At 40.1% G+C, this 16682-nt stretch overlaps 2 protein-coding genes across 5 annotated transcripts; one reads left to right on the forward strand and one right to left on the reverse strand.

The window, feature by feature from the left end:
- Window positions 1–381: 381 nt before the first annotated feature.
- LOC103462146 (cytoplasmic polyadenylation element-binding protein 1) lies at window positions 382–12989 on the forward strand. Of its 4 annotated transcripts, none has more exons than XM_008404735.2 (12): window positions 382–519; window positions 744–915; window positions 3071–3292; window positions 4539–4768; window positions 5884–6088; window positions 6179–6292; window positions 7213–7317; window positions 8194–8330; window positions 9803–10001; window positions 10078–10172; window positions 10276–10356; window positions 11549–12989. In XM_008404735.2, exons 1-12 carry the CDS (start codon window positions 505–507, stop codon window positions 11657–11659), a joined length of 1686 nt encoding a protein of 561 aa, XP_008402957.1. In that variant the 5' UTR covers window positions 382–504; the 3' UTR covers window positions 11660–12989. The 4 variants fall into 4 exon arrangements, with proteins under 4 accessions (XP_008402957.1, XP_008402955.1, XP_008402956.1 ...); XM_008404733.2 differs by having other exon boundaries at window positions 385–519; window positions 5833–6088; XM_008404734.2 differs by having other exon boundaries at window positions 385–519; window positions 5833–6088; window positions 7213–7302.
- Window positions 12990–13850: 861 nt separating this feature from the next.
- rps17 (ribosomal protein S17) lies at window positions 13851–16481 on the reverse strand. Its single transcript, XM_008404732.1, has 5 exons — window positions 16396–16481; window positions 15026–15177; window positions 14298–14403; window positions 14127–14192; window positions 13851–13966 (listed from the first exon to the last, which is right to left on the reverse strand). Exons 1-5 carry the CDS (start codon window positions 16396–16398, stop codon window positions 13889–13891), a joined length of 405 nt encoding a protein of 134 aa, XP_008402954.1. The 5' UTR covers window positions 16399–16481; the 3' UTR covers window positions 13851–13888.
- Window positions 16482–16682: the final 201 nt, after the last annotated feature.

Raw genomic sequence — 16682 nt, forward strand, 5'->3', positions numbered from 1 at the left:
ATTGGTATTGTGCAATAATCGAATTTTGTGAAACTGAATTGAAAATCTTGAACTCTAACCAATTAAATTAATACAGAAATGGAAAAAAATATGATAGATAGATAGATAGATAGATAGATAGATAGATAGATAGATAGATAGATAGATAGATAGATAGATAGATAGATGTGATTCTGATTCTGGAGTTAGGAGAATTGACTAATTAAATATTGTTTTTATAGGTTTATGTACGATTAATGTCAAATGAAAATAAAATAGATTATTTTGTCTTCGTTCCCATGTCATCATATTCTAGGTGACCGCGTGCTATGTTGTTGTATTTCGCGGTGAGCTCTTTGATGTTGAGCACGTGAACAGACGGAGGCCCTCGAGGCCCACTCATTCGTCCTGCACACGTTCAGCAGATTAAGACTAATTAGCTGCTAGCATACTTCATAAAAATGACCTTTTGCTGCAGGCCGGGGTCGTTATTGTGACATTTCTTTTAGGCTGTCTGTCCACATCATGGCTTTTTCCCTGGTGAGTCAAAAAACGAAACTGAAGCGGCTTCAAACGAAGGCCACGTTGAAGTTGACTTTTTGTGCGCCATGTCAACCTGTGGCGGGTCTTCTAATGGAACCAAGCACGACTTCTGAATAGAAACTTACGTTTTTTTCAAACTGAAACACAAACATAGCATTTGGTGCAGATTCGGGGCTAATTTCCCCCGTGTTCCTCCTTCTTTTTGCTGCTTCTTCACACAGAGAAACGATTCCCGCAGGCCTGAGAGCCCGGACACCGACTCCCCAGCTCTGTCCACCTGCAGCAACGCAGACATCTTCCGCAGGATGAACACCATGCTGGGCAACGCTCTGGACTTCACCGGCGTGTGCACCACACCCAACAGCACCAAGCACAAACCAGACCTGCTCTGTGGTAAAGACACGCTTCACTCAAAAAGTGTTTTTGTGTGTTTGGCTTTTTACGTGTTTGTGCAAAAACAACCCGGAAATGAAGCATTGCACTCGAGTAGAAATGGCAATCGACTAGAGCTTGGAGTTCACCGATTTTCTGTTGACAGACTTTTATTGGTGATTGGCAAACAAAATGATTCTCCCCTATTCAATACGAGTTCAAACTGAAACCCTCCTCCTCCATTTTGCTTTATAAATGACAAATTAGGATACCATAAATGTTTTTTAGGTCTTAATATCAAAGTGTATTTTAATGTGCAATGTTTAAATAGCATTTAAAACACTAGTTGTATCAAGTTCCAGCTCATGCAACTTAATATTAATAATGACTGACTTCTGCAACTAACTTCTTAGGCAAGCTGCTGTAAATACAGGAGATCAAGCAAATGCAAATTGCTTATAAATTTATTTATGTTGAATAAAATTGAAAAATGTTGTGGTTTCACACCATGAAAAATCTACTAAAAGAAGTCCAAGAGTCTAACTCAAACATAATATCAATATTTCTTAATTTCCCAATCTGTCATTTGTGCCATTCTGTTGCATAACTCTAAAATTACTAGAAAGACAGCATAGCTTTTGTACTGTTTTTAAAATGCAACTTTTCTGAAGGCTCTCAAATATGAAATTCTACTTTATTTCATAGTGGGTTCATTTCAGCCACAGTTTAACCTGGTATGGAGGCAAAATACAATGTATATCTGTATGCCGTAAAGCTGAGTTCATTGTATTTACACATAACATTTTAAAGCGTAAAGGGTAATAATTGCAATCCAACAAAATGCATGAATTTCAGAAACAAAATGGATTTGGGAAGCCTGGATTGGTATTGATTTTTTTTTTTTTTTTTTTTTTTTAAATTTTTGTAGAGTTAAAGAAAAAAGAAGAAACTGACACTTGGTGTAAATTGCTAAATTTAAACATTAAAATTTTGGGTTCAGCAAGGGCTGATGGAATTTCACTTGGACATTTAAGCAGAGAAACTTGTTCACCTCATCATTCGGTTGCCAAGAGCTGATTCATGCTGAATCACTGATCTGCAGCAATGCAGCAGTCTTGGCCCTGGGAGTAATATTTTTGCCAAGCAATAAGCTCACTGTAGCATCTATCTTAAATTAAGTTGCTAATTTTGCATCTGCACTTGATGCATTATTACTCCTTTTTTTTTTATGATGAAGCTCAAAAGGTCAAATGTTGCAACTTTCAGTGTTTTTTTGTGTGTTTTTTTTTAAAAGTAAATTTGATCCTGGTGCAAAAAGGAGAGCACAACTCGTGCCTTTGGCTCGGGGCCCGAGCCTCGGGGAGCTCGGCGTTGCTGAATCAGGGGGAGTAAATGGGAAGCTGGAAGCCTTCCAGGAGAGGAGAGGGAGGGGAAGGGAAGGGTGGGAGTTCGCAGCGCATGTCTGCACAGACCTCATCTGATCAGTCAGCTGCTTCTGATGCAACAAGCCTTTTGCAAATGTGCTTCTGTTTAGTTTTTTTTTTTATGGAAAATTCACAAAATACAGATTGCTTGTTTAATAAAATCCCTGTGCATCTCAGAATGCGAGGTACTTTTGAGCTAAAAGTTTGCTGAGTCATTCCCTTCCTCCCTCCCTCCCCTTCTGCCTCTCTCAGGAAATCAGACTAGACCAAGTAAGCAGCGGCAGGAACGGTGGCAGCTGTCGCCCTCCTCACTCTGAAGCGGGGGGGCGGAAAGGGTGGGGGAGGACTTCCATCTACAAACCGATGGCTTCGACTGGAATTTTGTCATTACACGGTTAAAGCAGGGGCGGCAAAGGAGGGCGAAGCTGATGTCATTAGAAGGGGTGTGCGAGTGCATCAGCAGCCATGTCACATGCTGCTAGGTGGGTCAGTGATGCGGACAGAGATGCATGGCAGTCGCACCAGGCACAGAGGCAGCAGGTTAGCTCCGCCGTCAGCCAGTGTAAGGGGAGATGTGACGACGACGATGATGATGATTATGAGGGAAGTTTTATTGTTTCTCACTTTCTCTTCACAGGGGAAAAAGACGGACCTTGCTCTGTCCTCATCTGCTGTTTTTATTATTTTTATTTTTTTGCTAACGCTTCTCTCTCTGTCTGTCTCTTCTTTGGTTTTGGTAACCGGCAATAAAGAATCGGAGCTGGCTGCTGTGGGCGGCAGGAGGATGCTTTTTCCCAACTGCGGCAGCATACCCAACTCCCAGGACATCCCTTTACCCCGGGGCCTGTCGGATGTCACGGACCTGGGCCTCGGGCTCCAGTCACTCCGTCTGTCCGGCTGGGACAGACCCTGGAGCAGCCCAGAGGCCGACTTGCATTCTCCCTCTTCCCAGGTTCAGAGCAGCTCTTCCTCCAGTAAGTGGCAAAGCGGAGTGTATCTAGGATTCACAACCAGAGTCACCAGAGTTGAGACTCTCGTTTTCATTTTTCAACATTCAGGTTGTTTTCTGTACATTTAATACTTGTGATAGTTCTGTGTGGGAGCAAGCTGTGGCATTGCTAAGGATGATGTGGCAGTTTTGCTTTGCTGTGTCTGTAGCAAGCAAACAGGCTACAAAAACACGCTTTCGTTTTGATAACCTCACTAATGTTGCTACAGTTGGCTGTTAAATGTTGGCCAAGTTTAAAAAAAAAATTTTCTTTGATTAGAAGCTGTATTGGACCTGCACAATGCTGGGGAGAAAAACTACTGATTATCCATAATTTGTTGTGACACCTTTTTTTCCCCCCTCCATAGCCTTATTATTGACCATGCCCAATCAAACCCACTTGACCCTGTTTATAGGTGCTTAATCGGGGCCTGCAGCAATGATTGAAACTCAGTCACTATTACAGCAAACCTTGTTACAGGAAGGAAGTCGGCGAACTGGTTTGGAAGAGGTGGCTGAACCGGCCTGCTACTAGGAGGGGGAAAAGTTTAGCATTTTTTGCTTCTGGATTTCAGATCTCAAAAATATTTGGAGATGCTTCATCATGCTTTGAGTAGGACTGGGAATATGGCTTTAAAATAAAAACTTTAATTTTGTTAAAATTTCTTCTTGCACCAAATTTGATTTCCCTCACTTTTTTTCCTTAAACTACAAATGACTGACTTTTATTCCAATAATTCCTTCTGTGAGTTGACTTGAATTCAAAGTGAAAATGACTAGGAACTTTAAAACTTGTCAAACAAGATGGCAGTTCTTGAGTGGGTTAATATCACTCTGGAAAGCCAAGTGGTAAATTGGTGAAAAGAAGCTTTTAATTTTATTTATTTTTTTTCCCTAAAATGGAATTAGATTTATTAAAAATCAGCTTGCTGCCTAGCTGTAGGTAGAAGCCAGCTGGCTTATCTGATACTTTGTAGGTACATTGGTGCTGGCTCCATTTCACTGCAGGTTTTCTGTTCTTCTAAATCAACATTGAACTGTGAATTCAGCACATCTGCCTTTTTTTTCTTTATTCAGTTGCAAAATACAGGGAAGAAAGATGCATCTTTTAGAAACTTTATGCTGCCCGCTTGCTGACGAATCAGTACAGCTCTGTGGAGTCGGCATGCTCGTCCAGTTTTCTTCAGCATGTGCTGCTTTGTTGGTAACACCCCGAATGTTTCGTCCACCAGTGCTGGGCATGCTGAACAACCCTTTCAGTAGCATCCTGGGGAAGCCGCCGGGCTATCTACCCCATGAGTCCATGAATGTGACAGCCGACTTCCTGGAGAAGTTTCCTGGCATGGCGCGGATGGCGAACCGGCTGGACTCCAGCTCCTTCCTGGACTCCCGCTCCAGCAGCCCTGAAGACTCTGAGACCAGTGGGTTCAGCTCTGGATCAGATCACCTCTGTGACATGCTGGTAAAGCACATTTTCTCTTTACTCAAACTATTGTTTCCACTTTAAATTGTTTCGTTTTCCACCCTAGAATGGAGCTGGGTTTTCCTGAAATGCATGTTCATGAAGGATTTGGCTTAACAAATAACATTAGCTGATGCTGATGAGTAGATTTGTCTGAATGTTGCTGGCAAATCGTTCTCTCAGTTGCTTCATATTTTAAAAGAACTCATCCTACAGCTTAGACCTAATTTTACTTGGTTTTTGCATCGGAGTACATTAGAATTTTCTTCCACTTTGTGCTCAGCAGAGCGGTTGTCCTTCCTCATTGAAGAGCAGAGGTTTGACTTCAGTCTTTGACATATTGGCAGAATAATTGCAGACAAAGCACTGGAAGAATTGCTCTGATTGCACACAGGGGACCTCTTCATCTGAGCTTCTTTAAAAAAACACTTGGCAGCAATTTGACTTTTGCAGAGTAATCAAAGTCCACTACAAGTGATTTTTTTTTCTTAAAATTGCCACATCTATTGGGTTAATGAGCTTTTTATTTACCTGAACAATTTACTTGTTAGACTCTAGAGATTTTTTGTTAATCTCTGGATCAGTAAAGTTAATGCAATACTTCACCTCACAGCTTTCAGGCTTAAACTGTCCAATACTTGAGGATATTTTTTTCTGGCTTTGGTAACGGGATAAAACTGGAAATATAATTAAGTGCATAATTGAAAAGTTCTTCAAATGTTCCCGAAGCCTCCACATTCAGGCTTTTATAGACTAAGGGTCATTGATCAGAGTCTGATTATTTTTCTTTTGTTTCAGGCTTTAATCAAGGTGACTGTACAAGTGAGGGGGTGCACAATTTAACGCCTTTGACTTAAAATGGATATCTGCATTTTTTTTCACAGCACGTTTTGCTTTTGCGTTTTAACAATAATTCACATTTTGCGCATTTACAGCCTGGTTTAAACACCTGATATGGTTCTGTTTAACCAGAGCCTTCCAGATGGAGTCATGGTAAAAATAATCTAGACTGATACTCCGCTCCGTCTCTACCGGAAATAATCTGGCCACGTCTTCCTCTTCAGTCTAATTTGCGGATCTCCCCTCCACTGCCTTACGTGACGTCCAACATGCAGAAGGACCTGCTGCGGCTGGGCTCGCGCCTGGACCCCCAGGACACGAGCTCCCCTCTGACTCCTCCGCCCAGCGCCAGCCCCGCCTCCTCCACCATCTCCCGCCGCTGGCGCTCCGGCTCCCCATGGCCCGGCTCGGACATGCTCGACCAATCGGACGACGCGTTCAGCATCGAGAGGGAAGCCCGTCTGCACAGGCAGGCTGCAGGTACGCTGCTCGTTTGTCTCAAAGCTCTATTAAAGATTGGACAAGACTGTGTTTAACTTTTTTTTTTTTTTTTTTTTTTGCATGCATTAGCTGTGAATGAGGCCACATTCACTTGGAGCGGTCAGCTGCCTCCCAGAAACAACAAGGATCCCATTTACTCCTGCAAGGTCTTTCTTGGTGGCGTGCCCTGGGACATCACCGAAGGTTCGTCTCAACATGAACTAGTAACATTTTGTATTTGCAAAATGGAAAATTTCTGTTCAGCTCCTTCAGTGGGCTAGAACTCGGAGGAAATACTTGGACCAGCTCGACAGAAATGCAGATGAAATAAAATGTAATGTGAAATGTTAGAAATTCAGCCACTTTAATTTTTCTTCATACATGTTTCGATATGGAGATTAAACCTGAAGTAATTAAATATTTCATGGTTCTTATGGGAGCTTGGAGTCCTTGAAAAATGCTTGGATGTTTTCAAGGTTTGGAAAGTGCTTGATTTCTTTAAGTACTTTAAAATTATTTAAACTGCACAGTTTTGTAATGAAGTGCAATTCAATGTTTGAATTATTTACAGTGGCAACCAGATATTTTCACACACCTACAAAACAAATCTGTGCTCTTGGCAAGATGACGCATTTTAGAAAATGGAAATAATTTTGATGTTTCTAACTGATGTAAATTTGGTCTTAAGTTCAGACGGTGAGGTAAAAGTTTTGAGTAAAACATCTAGTCTCAACTGAATTGTGTTTAAGCATTTAGTTTGAGCAGGAAGGTCATTTATCTTGGCGCTGTATTTACATTGTTTTAGTGTAATGAATATTTAACTCGGAGCCAATAATGTAATTAAAATAGAGGTTCTTGTATTTTAAAACGATGTTATTGAAATAGGGGGATTTGGTGAAATTAGTGTTTTGTTCTCAGACCAGTCAGACATTACCATATCCCTGCAGTAATGGCAATAGAAAACATTTAATAGTAAACTGAAACAGTCTTTCTTGGGTAATATGCGTTTTTATTTCCAAAGTGAGAAAACTTTAAAGACTTGCCTTTACGATGCTTGAAAAGTGTTCAAACCCTGATATTCAACCAGATTAAAACATGGCTTCTCTATTGCTGCTTGTGTCCAGCTGGCCTGATCAACACCTTCAGTGGGTATGGCCCTCTGACTGTGGAGTGGCCAGGTAAGGATGGAAAGCATCCCCGCTGCCCTCCTAAAGGTAATGTGGCTAAAGGTAACTGTGAGCTGGTAGGCTAATTTCCATTTTCCCTCCTGGTTTTAGGGTGGACACGTGTGGTGAGCACACTGCATGCTGGGAATTTATCTGGTTACGGCACTCCTACATGGTGACTCTAGGCATAGAGATGGGCAGAATGTGGGGAGCTAATTTGTTTCTAAAACTGTATCAAAATGGAAAAACGGATGCATTTTAGCCGGTATAGTGGTAAAGATGGTGGAAATTCTTTCAACTGACTGCCTTTGTTTGCACATATTGTAATTTTATTTTCTGTTACCTTTTCTTTCTGGGTTTCAAGATCGCTATGTGATGCAAAGGTCTGGTTAGAGTGGAAACAACAATGTAGTATTAAGAATTAATAAAAATGTAGACGACATAATACATGACTATTTACACAATAGTCATAACTTTCTCGTATTTCATGTAGATTCTTGCACAACTTCTTGTGACTTTAATTTTCTTAACAATGAAAATTAAAGTCACGAGACTCGGTGACCCTAATATTCCAATGTAAGAAATTGTTTTCAGGGTTTTTATCTGAATTTTTAGAAAAATTGGAGATTTGCATGAACTCCAGATTTTAGACATGCTTCAGTGTTTAGATAAAATATGCTAAATCGTGTTCATGTATTTTACTCTGATATTGATGGGAGTCAAAGCAAAGAACATGTTTTTGCTTTTATAAAAGAATGTTCAGAACAAATTTGTCAGAAATGTAGCTTCAAGTCAGAGCTTCAGACCAAAACGTGCAGTGTCACTTTAAACTGAGCAAATTTTGAAGTTTTGTAAAATAGGGAAAGGAGTCTTGTGGTTGAATTTCACTGAAGATGCTAGCAAGTGTTGGCCGTTATTTATTTTTTTCAATGCCCTCAGGCTACGTTTACCTGGTGTTTGAAAACGAGAAGTCTGTGAGGGCGCTGCTCCAGGCGTGCTCCCAGGATCCCTTCCACCCAGAGGACAGTCGGGAGTATTACTTCAAGATGTCCAGCCGCAGAATGCGATGCAAAGACGTGAGTAGGAGCTGGCATTGTCGCAAAGCTGGACTGTGACGGGTTTACGTCTTGCTAACCTGTGGAATCTGCTCCAGCATCAAACATTGGCTTTGTAATGTTCTGATTTCACATCGCTGTCTAGTAAAACTGTAAACAACCAGCATCAACTACACCGAAACAAAGTGGCATCACAAGTTCTTCTGTAGAAAACCTCCATGTTTGTGCCACTTCAAACTGCATTCATTTTTTAGCTTTTCAAGCAAGGCCATGTGGATTTTAATTTATTTTCCTTCCTCTGACAGGAAACTGTGGAACTCTTATCAAAACTTCTCAATGCCTTTTTCTTTGGCTCGAAGCCATTTGTTTTGAAAGTATTCAAGTGATTTGGTTGGTTTTCTGAGCCACTGTGAATATAAACTGTTGAGAATGATGAGAAATAAGGAAAAAAAAATTTATTGCAGCAGTAACGCACTTCAACATTATGATGCTCCCTAAACTTCCAACACTATGTACAATCAGATGTTCGGTGTAAGAATTTATTGCTGTAAGGCTGAATATGTCCTGGTGCGAACACTTGAAATTTGTCCAAAAAAGTCTAAACATTACAAAATACACAATTTACAATGGCTAAATAAGAACTCAAAGGCTTATTTAAAGTCGGCAATGCTTGGTCTATGTAGTTAAATTGTGAGAAGTATCAATTAGTGTCTCTGCTCTGTAACAAAAGCTGTTTCCAATTAGTGTTCTGCAGCAGTTCCATTCAGGAATGCTTGGAGGAGTGAATTAGTCTTTACTTCTGAGCACAACTTCAAAATAATCAATGCTGTTTCTAAATGACCCAAAGTCTTATTTAGAAACAAAGTGTTCAGCTTACTTGCAAGGTGAGAACAGCTGGTTTCCTGCAGTTTCCACAGATTCTACTGTTCAATCAGATTTCAACTGGTAAACGCAAAGATACCTCATCAATTTACAGCAGATGATGTAAGCCTGTACAACATTTACTGATGACATTTGACCCACATTTTCCTCACTCTTGGGGATTAACATGGCAAAAGTTTTATAAAGTACTAGCACCATTGGCAAATCAACTTTTTTTTTTTTTAACTTTTTCCAAGTGACAATGTGCCACTGGAACTTTGACTTTTCATCAATGAAGACATTGGACTTAAAATAATCTCTTGCTGAAAGGTTACTTATAATTTAGTTATTGTCTTATTTCAAGTATCTGAAGATATTTGCACTAGAAACTGAACCAAAAATACTTGGTAAGGTTTTATTTTCGCAGTGAAAACGCACTGCATTATTTTAAAATGGGTTGTAATAAACATCGCAATTAAAGATACAACCCCACTGATGATGATGTTGAATCAACAAAGAAGTTGCGTTTCTACCAAGCTACTTAATTTAGTTTATTTTCTTCTCAGTTTTCACTGGAATGTTTATATCCCAACTCTGTAGCTTGACCGCTGACCTGTCCTTTCCTGCTCCAGGTGCAGGTGATCCCCTGGGTGATCTCTGACAGCAACTACGTGCGCTGTCCCGCCCAGCGCCTGGACCCCAGTAAGACGGTGTTTGTCGGCGCTCTGCACGGCATGCTTAACGCCGAGGCGCTGGCCAGCATCATGAACGACCTGTTCGGGGGCGTCATGTATGCCGGCATCGACACGGACAAGCACAAGTATCCCATAGGTAACGGCAGCTGCCATCTAGAATAGTTGCTCTGAAAGGGTTTCTTGAGGATTCATGTCCAGGCCGGTGTGTGCAGGCTCTGGACGTGTCACCTTCAACAACCAGCGCAGCTATCTGAAAGCCGTGTGCGCAGCTTTTGTGGAGATTAAAACGCCAAAGTTTACAAAAAAGGTAAGGGTGTCTTTTTAAGAGAATTAAATTCCTCATTAAAAAGAGAATTTTAGCAGTTTGGTTAATACAGTTTTAGGGTTTTAAGTTGTGAATCTTCCTTCAGGTTCAGATCGACCCCTACCTGGAAGACTCCATGTGTCAAGTTTGCCTTCGTCAACCTGGGCCTTTCTTCTGCAGAGACCAGGTCAGTGGAAAATACCCAGCACAACTTTCTTCATGCATCTCTCCTAACAATGGTTTGAAGAACATGTCAAACTCGAGGCCAGTGGGCCAAATTCAGCCCATCATAACTGTTTTTGTGGCTCATTAAATAGTTGTTCCTTTATGTTTTTATAAATCAAATCAAAACGGTATTATTGATGTAAAAAGATGATCAATACTTCAAGAAGTTCTTGTTTTAACGACTTAATATCACAACCTGCCCTTTAAACCACAGATGTCAAACTCCTTTTCATTTTTTGCCACATCAATATTGTGTTCAAGGAATGTTCAAGATTTTTGATCTTAGGTTTTAGTAATCCAAACCTTTGTAGGGGTGGGGAGAATGTTTTGGTCCAACAAACGTCCTGTTGCTTACTGGCTTTTGTTCCAGTAAAACCACTGAAAGAAATGCAGCCATAGATCTATGGCCACATTAAAATAGAACAAACATGATTGGTCAGATTGTTCTGACAGAAAAGTCCTGCTGACTTTATAAAGTGACTTCTGGTTACAGAATGATGCCAGGGTGGTTTGCACAATATACCTTTTTACATGTTCTCATTATGGCTGTGATGTTGATCATAATGAGTCAATTATTGAAATGATTGTCAACTAATTTGGTAATCGCTTAACTGGTGTAGGTAGACTCAAAAAAAAAAAAATCAGAAAGTATGTTCCCAAATGCAAACTGTAAGAATCGTTTTGCCTTAATTGTTGCTCTAAGATAAAAAAAAAAACAACAACTTTGCCTGTGAAGATGTTCTACCAAAAACTAAACGGGCAGTTTTGGCTTCACCTGGTTCAAATGATTAACAAAAAAAACCCATTAAGCACCTTTTGCTGTCCAATTATTCAGTTAATCAAAAGATAATCTGATTAATCTTACAATGTGTTGGTCAAGCAGCAAGACCTGAGCTTCTTGCATATTTTTGTTTTTTTTTTTAGCTGGAGATGCATCTCTGCTATAAAACTAAAGGAATACTGTTATTGCATTTTAGAATATAAAATGTTAATTAGAAATGCATTAAAAGATGCAAATAAACAATTCAGACGGTATTAAAAATAAAGGCATAAATGGAAAAACTTTGCTTTTATAGTCTTTGGTTATTTGATCAATAACTAGAACGATAGTTTCAGCCGTAGTTCTCATTTCCTGTCGGCCATCTCTCCCCTAGGCCTGCTTCAAGTACTACTGCCGCTCCTGCTGGCACTGGCAGCACTCCATGGACATCTTGAGCAACCACCGGCCTCTCATGCGCAACCAGAAGAACCGAGATTCCAGCTAAACCCGGAGTCCCGACACTCTGAGGAAGTCTGAGAAAGAGCACCCCCTCGGCGGGTTGTAAGCCGCCCGCCGAGGAGAGCACGTGTGCCGGACGTCCCTCGGTCAGAGGGCACCAAGGCATTCCACCAGGCACTGGGGATATCACTGTAGGAAATGTTCACTTTTGCACTTGCTCCATTTTTGCTGTTCACAGTGGCACTATGCACAGTGACCTTGTTGGGAGTAGACAAGGGGCCCGTCACGCTTTAAAGCATTTTCTCCGACGCGTGGCCACAGATGTTAGTCAGCCTAAGGTTAAGAACTGGATGAAAATGGCAATTTTTTTGTTTTTTTTTGTTTTCATGTATTGCATAGTGAAGAGCAATCACGCAGTCTCATTGCCATTCATTGGCAAATGCCATACAGTGCCTTTAAATTTTTATTTTCCTCCCCTCTTCCCTCCCCTTGGCCCGGTTGGCGTCTGTTTTCCTGTGCAAGCCAGCTGGTGTTTCTTACTTTTTGGGAGTTGAATGTTGGGCTTCATTTAACCAGTCGCATTTCAGACATTTTTACGCAGTTTTTTACTAATTTGTACACAAACGGTTTTAAGTCATGACATGAAAATTTTTGAACAATTCTACCAGGTGGCTGTTTAAGGGAAAACCCTCCCCTTTTATTTTTTTTTCCCACATACAGTTTCAATTTTTTTCCTTTTGGTTTTTTTTAATTTGCCCTCCCAAATTTCAGCTGAATGGGCACAAAACGTTGGATGTACTACTTTAACTTGCTTTGTTGATCCAGTTATTAAATGTGAATCAGTACTACTGGATACATCTCAACTTGTGAGCCATCACTTTTAGAACACTTGATGGATCCAGTTGAACTGGAGTGAATAATTTGATTTGTATAAAGTTTTTTGTTTTTCTTTTGCACTTTTTAATTTACACGTGTGGAGAGGTGGCAGTGGTTTTTAATCACTTTTGTACATCAGCGGGGGACATGCTTTATGTTCGAACAGCTGCTTGTTTCCTGTTGAATGTAAGAACTTCCACTAAGCTGATAAACTATCTATCCAGAGCTTGAGTAGACCCCCCCTCCCTGATAAATGATCCCTAGCTTTCTTATTCCATTTTGCCTTCCTGTTCCAGTTGGACAAAAATGCATAAGCCGTGTGCCAAAGACGATGCGTCTTTCCTTTATCCATTAGGTTTGTCATGCTGAGCTTGTTGTCCTTTAGCCCAGCTGCTTTTTAGAGTTTTGAAAGTCTACCTCATTGTGGTCTGCCAAGTTTGCTGCTACTTAACAGTTGTGGAGTATGTTCAGATTGGGCACAATAAAGGTGTTTAAGCATTGCTGATTTGTCTGGGTTTTTAATACTTGCAGTTTTTCTTGATTTTATAAAATTGTCAGCAAATGATTTTATTTTTTCAGGAAGCTATGCTATAATTGTCTAAAAACTAGAGCATAGAGAAACTAAGATGGTAACTTTACCCCATCTGACACAAATTCTAAAATGTCATATTTTCCATTTGAGCCTGCCTCAAATGGAAAATGGCTTTTTTTTTAATAACCTAAGACTTTGTACTTGGTGTTTTTCAGATTTTGATCCTTTTTCAAGTGAATTCAATGTTTTGCCATAGCTGTAGGTGCATGTGAAAGATTTGTGTTCATGCATTTCAACTTTGACTTGCAATATTAATACATTCTAGAAATGTAATGTTACAAAAGACTTAAGTTTATTAATTCAGACTTAAGTTTATTAATTCAGTCTAAAGCAGTGTCCTGTAGCCAAAGTGAACTTTTTATTAAGCAACCAGGACAACTGCAGTCTTGTCCATTTCAAGAGCTTGAGATTCAAGAGTCGCTGACTTCAAGAACCATCAAACCTCTCTGGAGTATTGGCTGTAGCTGTTGAGTGGAAACCTGAACCAGTTTCTAGATTTAAGGAACAAGGACTGGGTAGTCTCAGTGGCTCAAAGTTCAGATGAAGGTACTTTCATTTGGAAATCAAGGACCCAGAATCTGGAAGAAGAGTTGAACAGCCTGAAATCCAGAAGAAGGTAATCCTCACTGGTTGAGTCATGACTTTTCATTTTAGAAGCTGCTGACTAACCTACAGAAGTTTTGCTTAAAATGGCATCCAGTGCACATGGATTTTGCTTGGTGTAGGCATTTAAAAAAAAAAAATTTCTAAAGGATAAAACGGAAACCAGTTGCAATTCCATCTCTTTATTCAGATGCTGACATGATTTCACAATCCTCGTGGCGTTTTGAAGTTCATTCCCACAGTTGGCTGAGTGACCTGAAGCTTGGACAGGCCACCGAAGTCCTAGGAAGAAAACATGGACTTTAGATGTTCCACTCTGAAACTTTTCAATTCTACTTGTATGAGCAGCACATGTCTGTTAAGACTGAGGATCGAGTTTGAAGTACTTCCCAAGCATCTATTTTTGGAATGACATCAATATGGTTTTAGATTTCAGGCTTACCAGCATCTTGAGCATTTCTTTTGTATCCGGATCCACCTCGATGATCTCCTGGTCCAGAGCTGAAATCTGCAACACGCCACAAGCTCTGGTCAGAACACTGGGCCTAATAGACTAACTTGGGACACCACTGGTCCACTGTGACCTAAGCTTATGACAAAATGGCTTCCGTACCTCGGGGACATAGTTGTCCCTCCTCTCCCTCTCCTCCTCTTGCAGCTTGATGGAGATTCCTCTGACGGGACCGCGCTGGATGCGTTTCATCAGGTGCGTCACATAGCTGAGACACAACAGAGCGCATGATTACAAGAATAAGCTTGAAAAAAAATAAAAACACTTTGAACTTTGATACTTCCTAAAATTTATCATGCAGCATATTAAGCCTCAACTGTCCAAAAGGATACAGTGAAAAAAAAAGCTAAGACCAACATGCTCCAGTGCTCCCTCTGCTGGTCCAAGTCAGACCCGTCTCTTCTGTGCTCATAAAGTAACCAATTTTGGATGTGTGCTCTTCCAATTTCCTGTTCCAGTTTGGAGAAACTCCATAATAACAACACCTTTCTTGTGTTAGGCCACTCCTGACCCGTTGCCTAAGGTGAAAAAGGGCTGGTCTACAGCGCATTGGTTCAACATCGTACGTGAGGATGAATGTAGCATTTTATTTGGAAGTAAAGGTCCCAGAGTCAGAAGGAAGAGTGGAGAGGTGCAAAACCCAAGTTTCTTAAGATCTACAGAGAAAGTTGATGATAGTTTTCTACTGGTGGTGCAGTAACTCGTCACAATCAACCGTGATCATTTTTCAAATATTAAATAGGCTTGGAGACAAAAAGAGGAACAGATCCACACACTAGTAACATTCTGAAACCATCACGCAAAACAAAAATAGATCAAATGTTACAAACCCTGCAACTTTGTTTCTCAGAGGTTTGCTGGGGATGATGGCGATCTCCTCACACACCCTCTTGTTGGTGTGGAAGTCGTTGCCCAGGCGTGTGTAGTATTTCTCAATGATGACCCTGGCGGCCTTCTTCACTGTTTTGGTCCTGACTCGTCCCTGAAGAGAGAAAATAAAAACATTCAGCGCACGTACAAGGAAGTGATATTTTTAGAATTAAATTTTTTTAAATGAAACATATCACATGGATTTATTGCAACAGAAATTGATTTCTGCCAACTGTTCTTTCTGTTGATGATTCTAGCTTACAGCTGATGAAGATACTCAGGTTTGGAATTTAACATAAAAACTGATGCTGTTTACAGACAGCATACTGAGAATAATACCAGCATATAAACTTTTTTTTTTTTTTTTTTTACTGCATCCTTTCAGCGTGGCATGAGTTTCTACTGAGGTGTTCAAGAAAATCTGTATTTAATTACAGCTTCTGGACAATATTATTGGGTCTGGTGTATTATCTTCCACCATAGATTCTTTTAGAGTTTATGTCAGGATAGTTTGACAATGTAAGTTTTTTTTCTTCCACTCAACTTTCTGTTAATACAGTTCTCTCCAGTCAGTTTCTACAGCAATGACCTTATGTGTTCTATCCTCTTGGCAGAGGGCGTTGGTGTCTTCCCCATTATTGTGCGATTTCTGCATAAAATAACCTTGCTATGCAATGTTTAAAACATATTTTAGAGAACTGAAGTTTGTTTTTACTAGCTGTTGAAAAAAAAATTATTACTGTGTACAATTCATTATTTTTAATTTTTTTTAAATCACAATATTGTACTCCAATTTACTTAAATGCACATAGAAAATAGTCAAGCAAACATTTTTATCACCTGTATCTTTAACTTTATATCTTTAAATTAAACTCTAATCCAGATGGCAGTCGCTAGGCAACAATCATCAAGGTACAGTAAAATAATGTTTATTTACAAGTGAAAATAGGTTGACCTTGGTACATGCCGCTATAAATACAAAATTTCTTAAGCAATTTTTATTTTCCTTATTTTTATACCAACTGAACACAAAGTAAACATTTGACGCAATCGCTTTGAGAATATGTAATTTTTTTTGCTTATAAATAAAATGACTAAATAGGAGCAAAAAGTGCAACTGCTTCTCCGGGTCGCTAATAAGAACAGGGACATAGTTTACGTGTTTAATGCGTATTCCCTTCTACTAACGTTGTCAAAACCCAGTCGAATATGGTCTTTTAAATAGATAAATACGGAGTGGGGGTAGTCAGTTTTCGGTGAGTGAACATGTAAGGAGGATTGGGAAGGATTGTGCCCGAAGTCGAAGTGAAAAGTTCTCTGTGGTACCCACCATGTTGGCTCTGACCGGTGGAAAAGAAACGCCGCAACGTGACACCGGATGTTTATAGTTAGATGCTGCAAACAGGCGCTGCAAAGCTGAAACCATCGCCGCCACCTGGTGGTGGGAGGAGAGAAACGACCTGATAAACCTTTCATTTCAGTAAACATTGGAATTAAAGGTTTGTTTCACTCTTAAAAACGAAAAGAAAACCTTCTCCGTGTCAGACCGAGAAAGGACCGAATTAGTTATGTAAGAAATTAGTAAAATGTTTACAAATGACATTTTCATGGGGATTG

This window comes from Poecilia reticulata, linkage group LG3 (assembly GCF_000633615.1).
Source record: "Poecilia reticulata strain Guanapo linkage group LG3, Guppy_female_1.0+MT, whole genome shotgun sequence".
In the NCBI taxonomy this organism is placed as follows: Eukaryota; Metazoa; Chordata; class Actinopteri; order Cyprinodontiformes; family Poeciliidae; genus Poecilia; species Poecilia reticulata.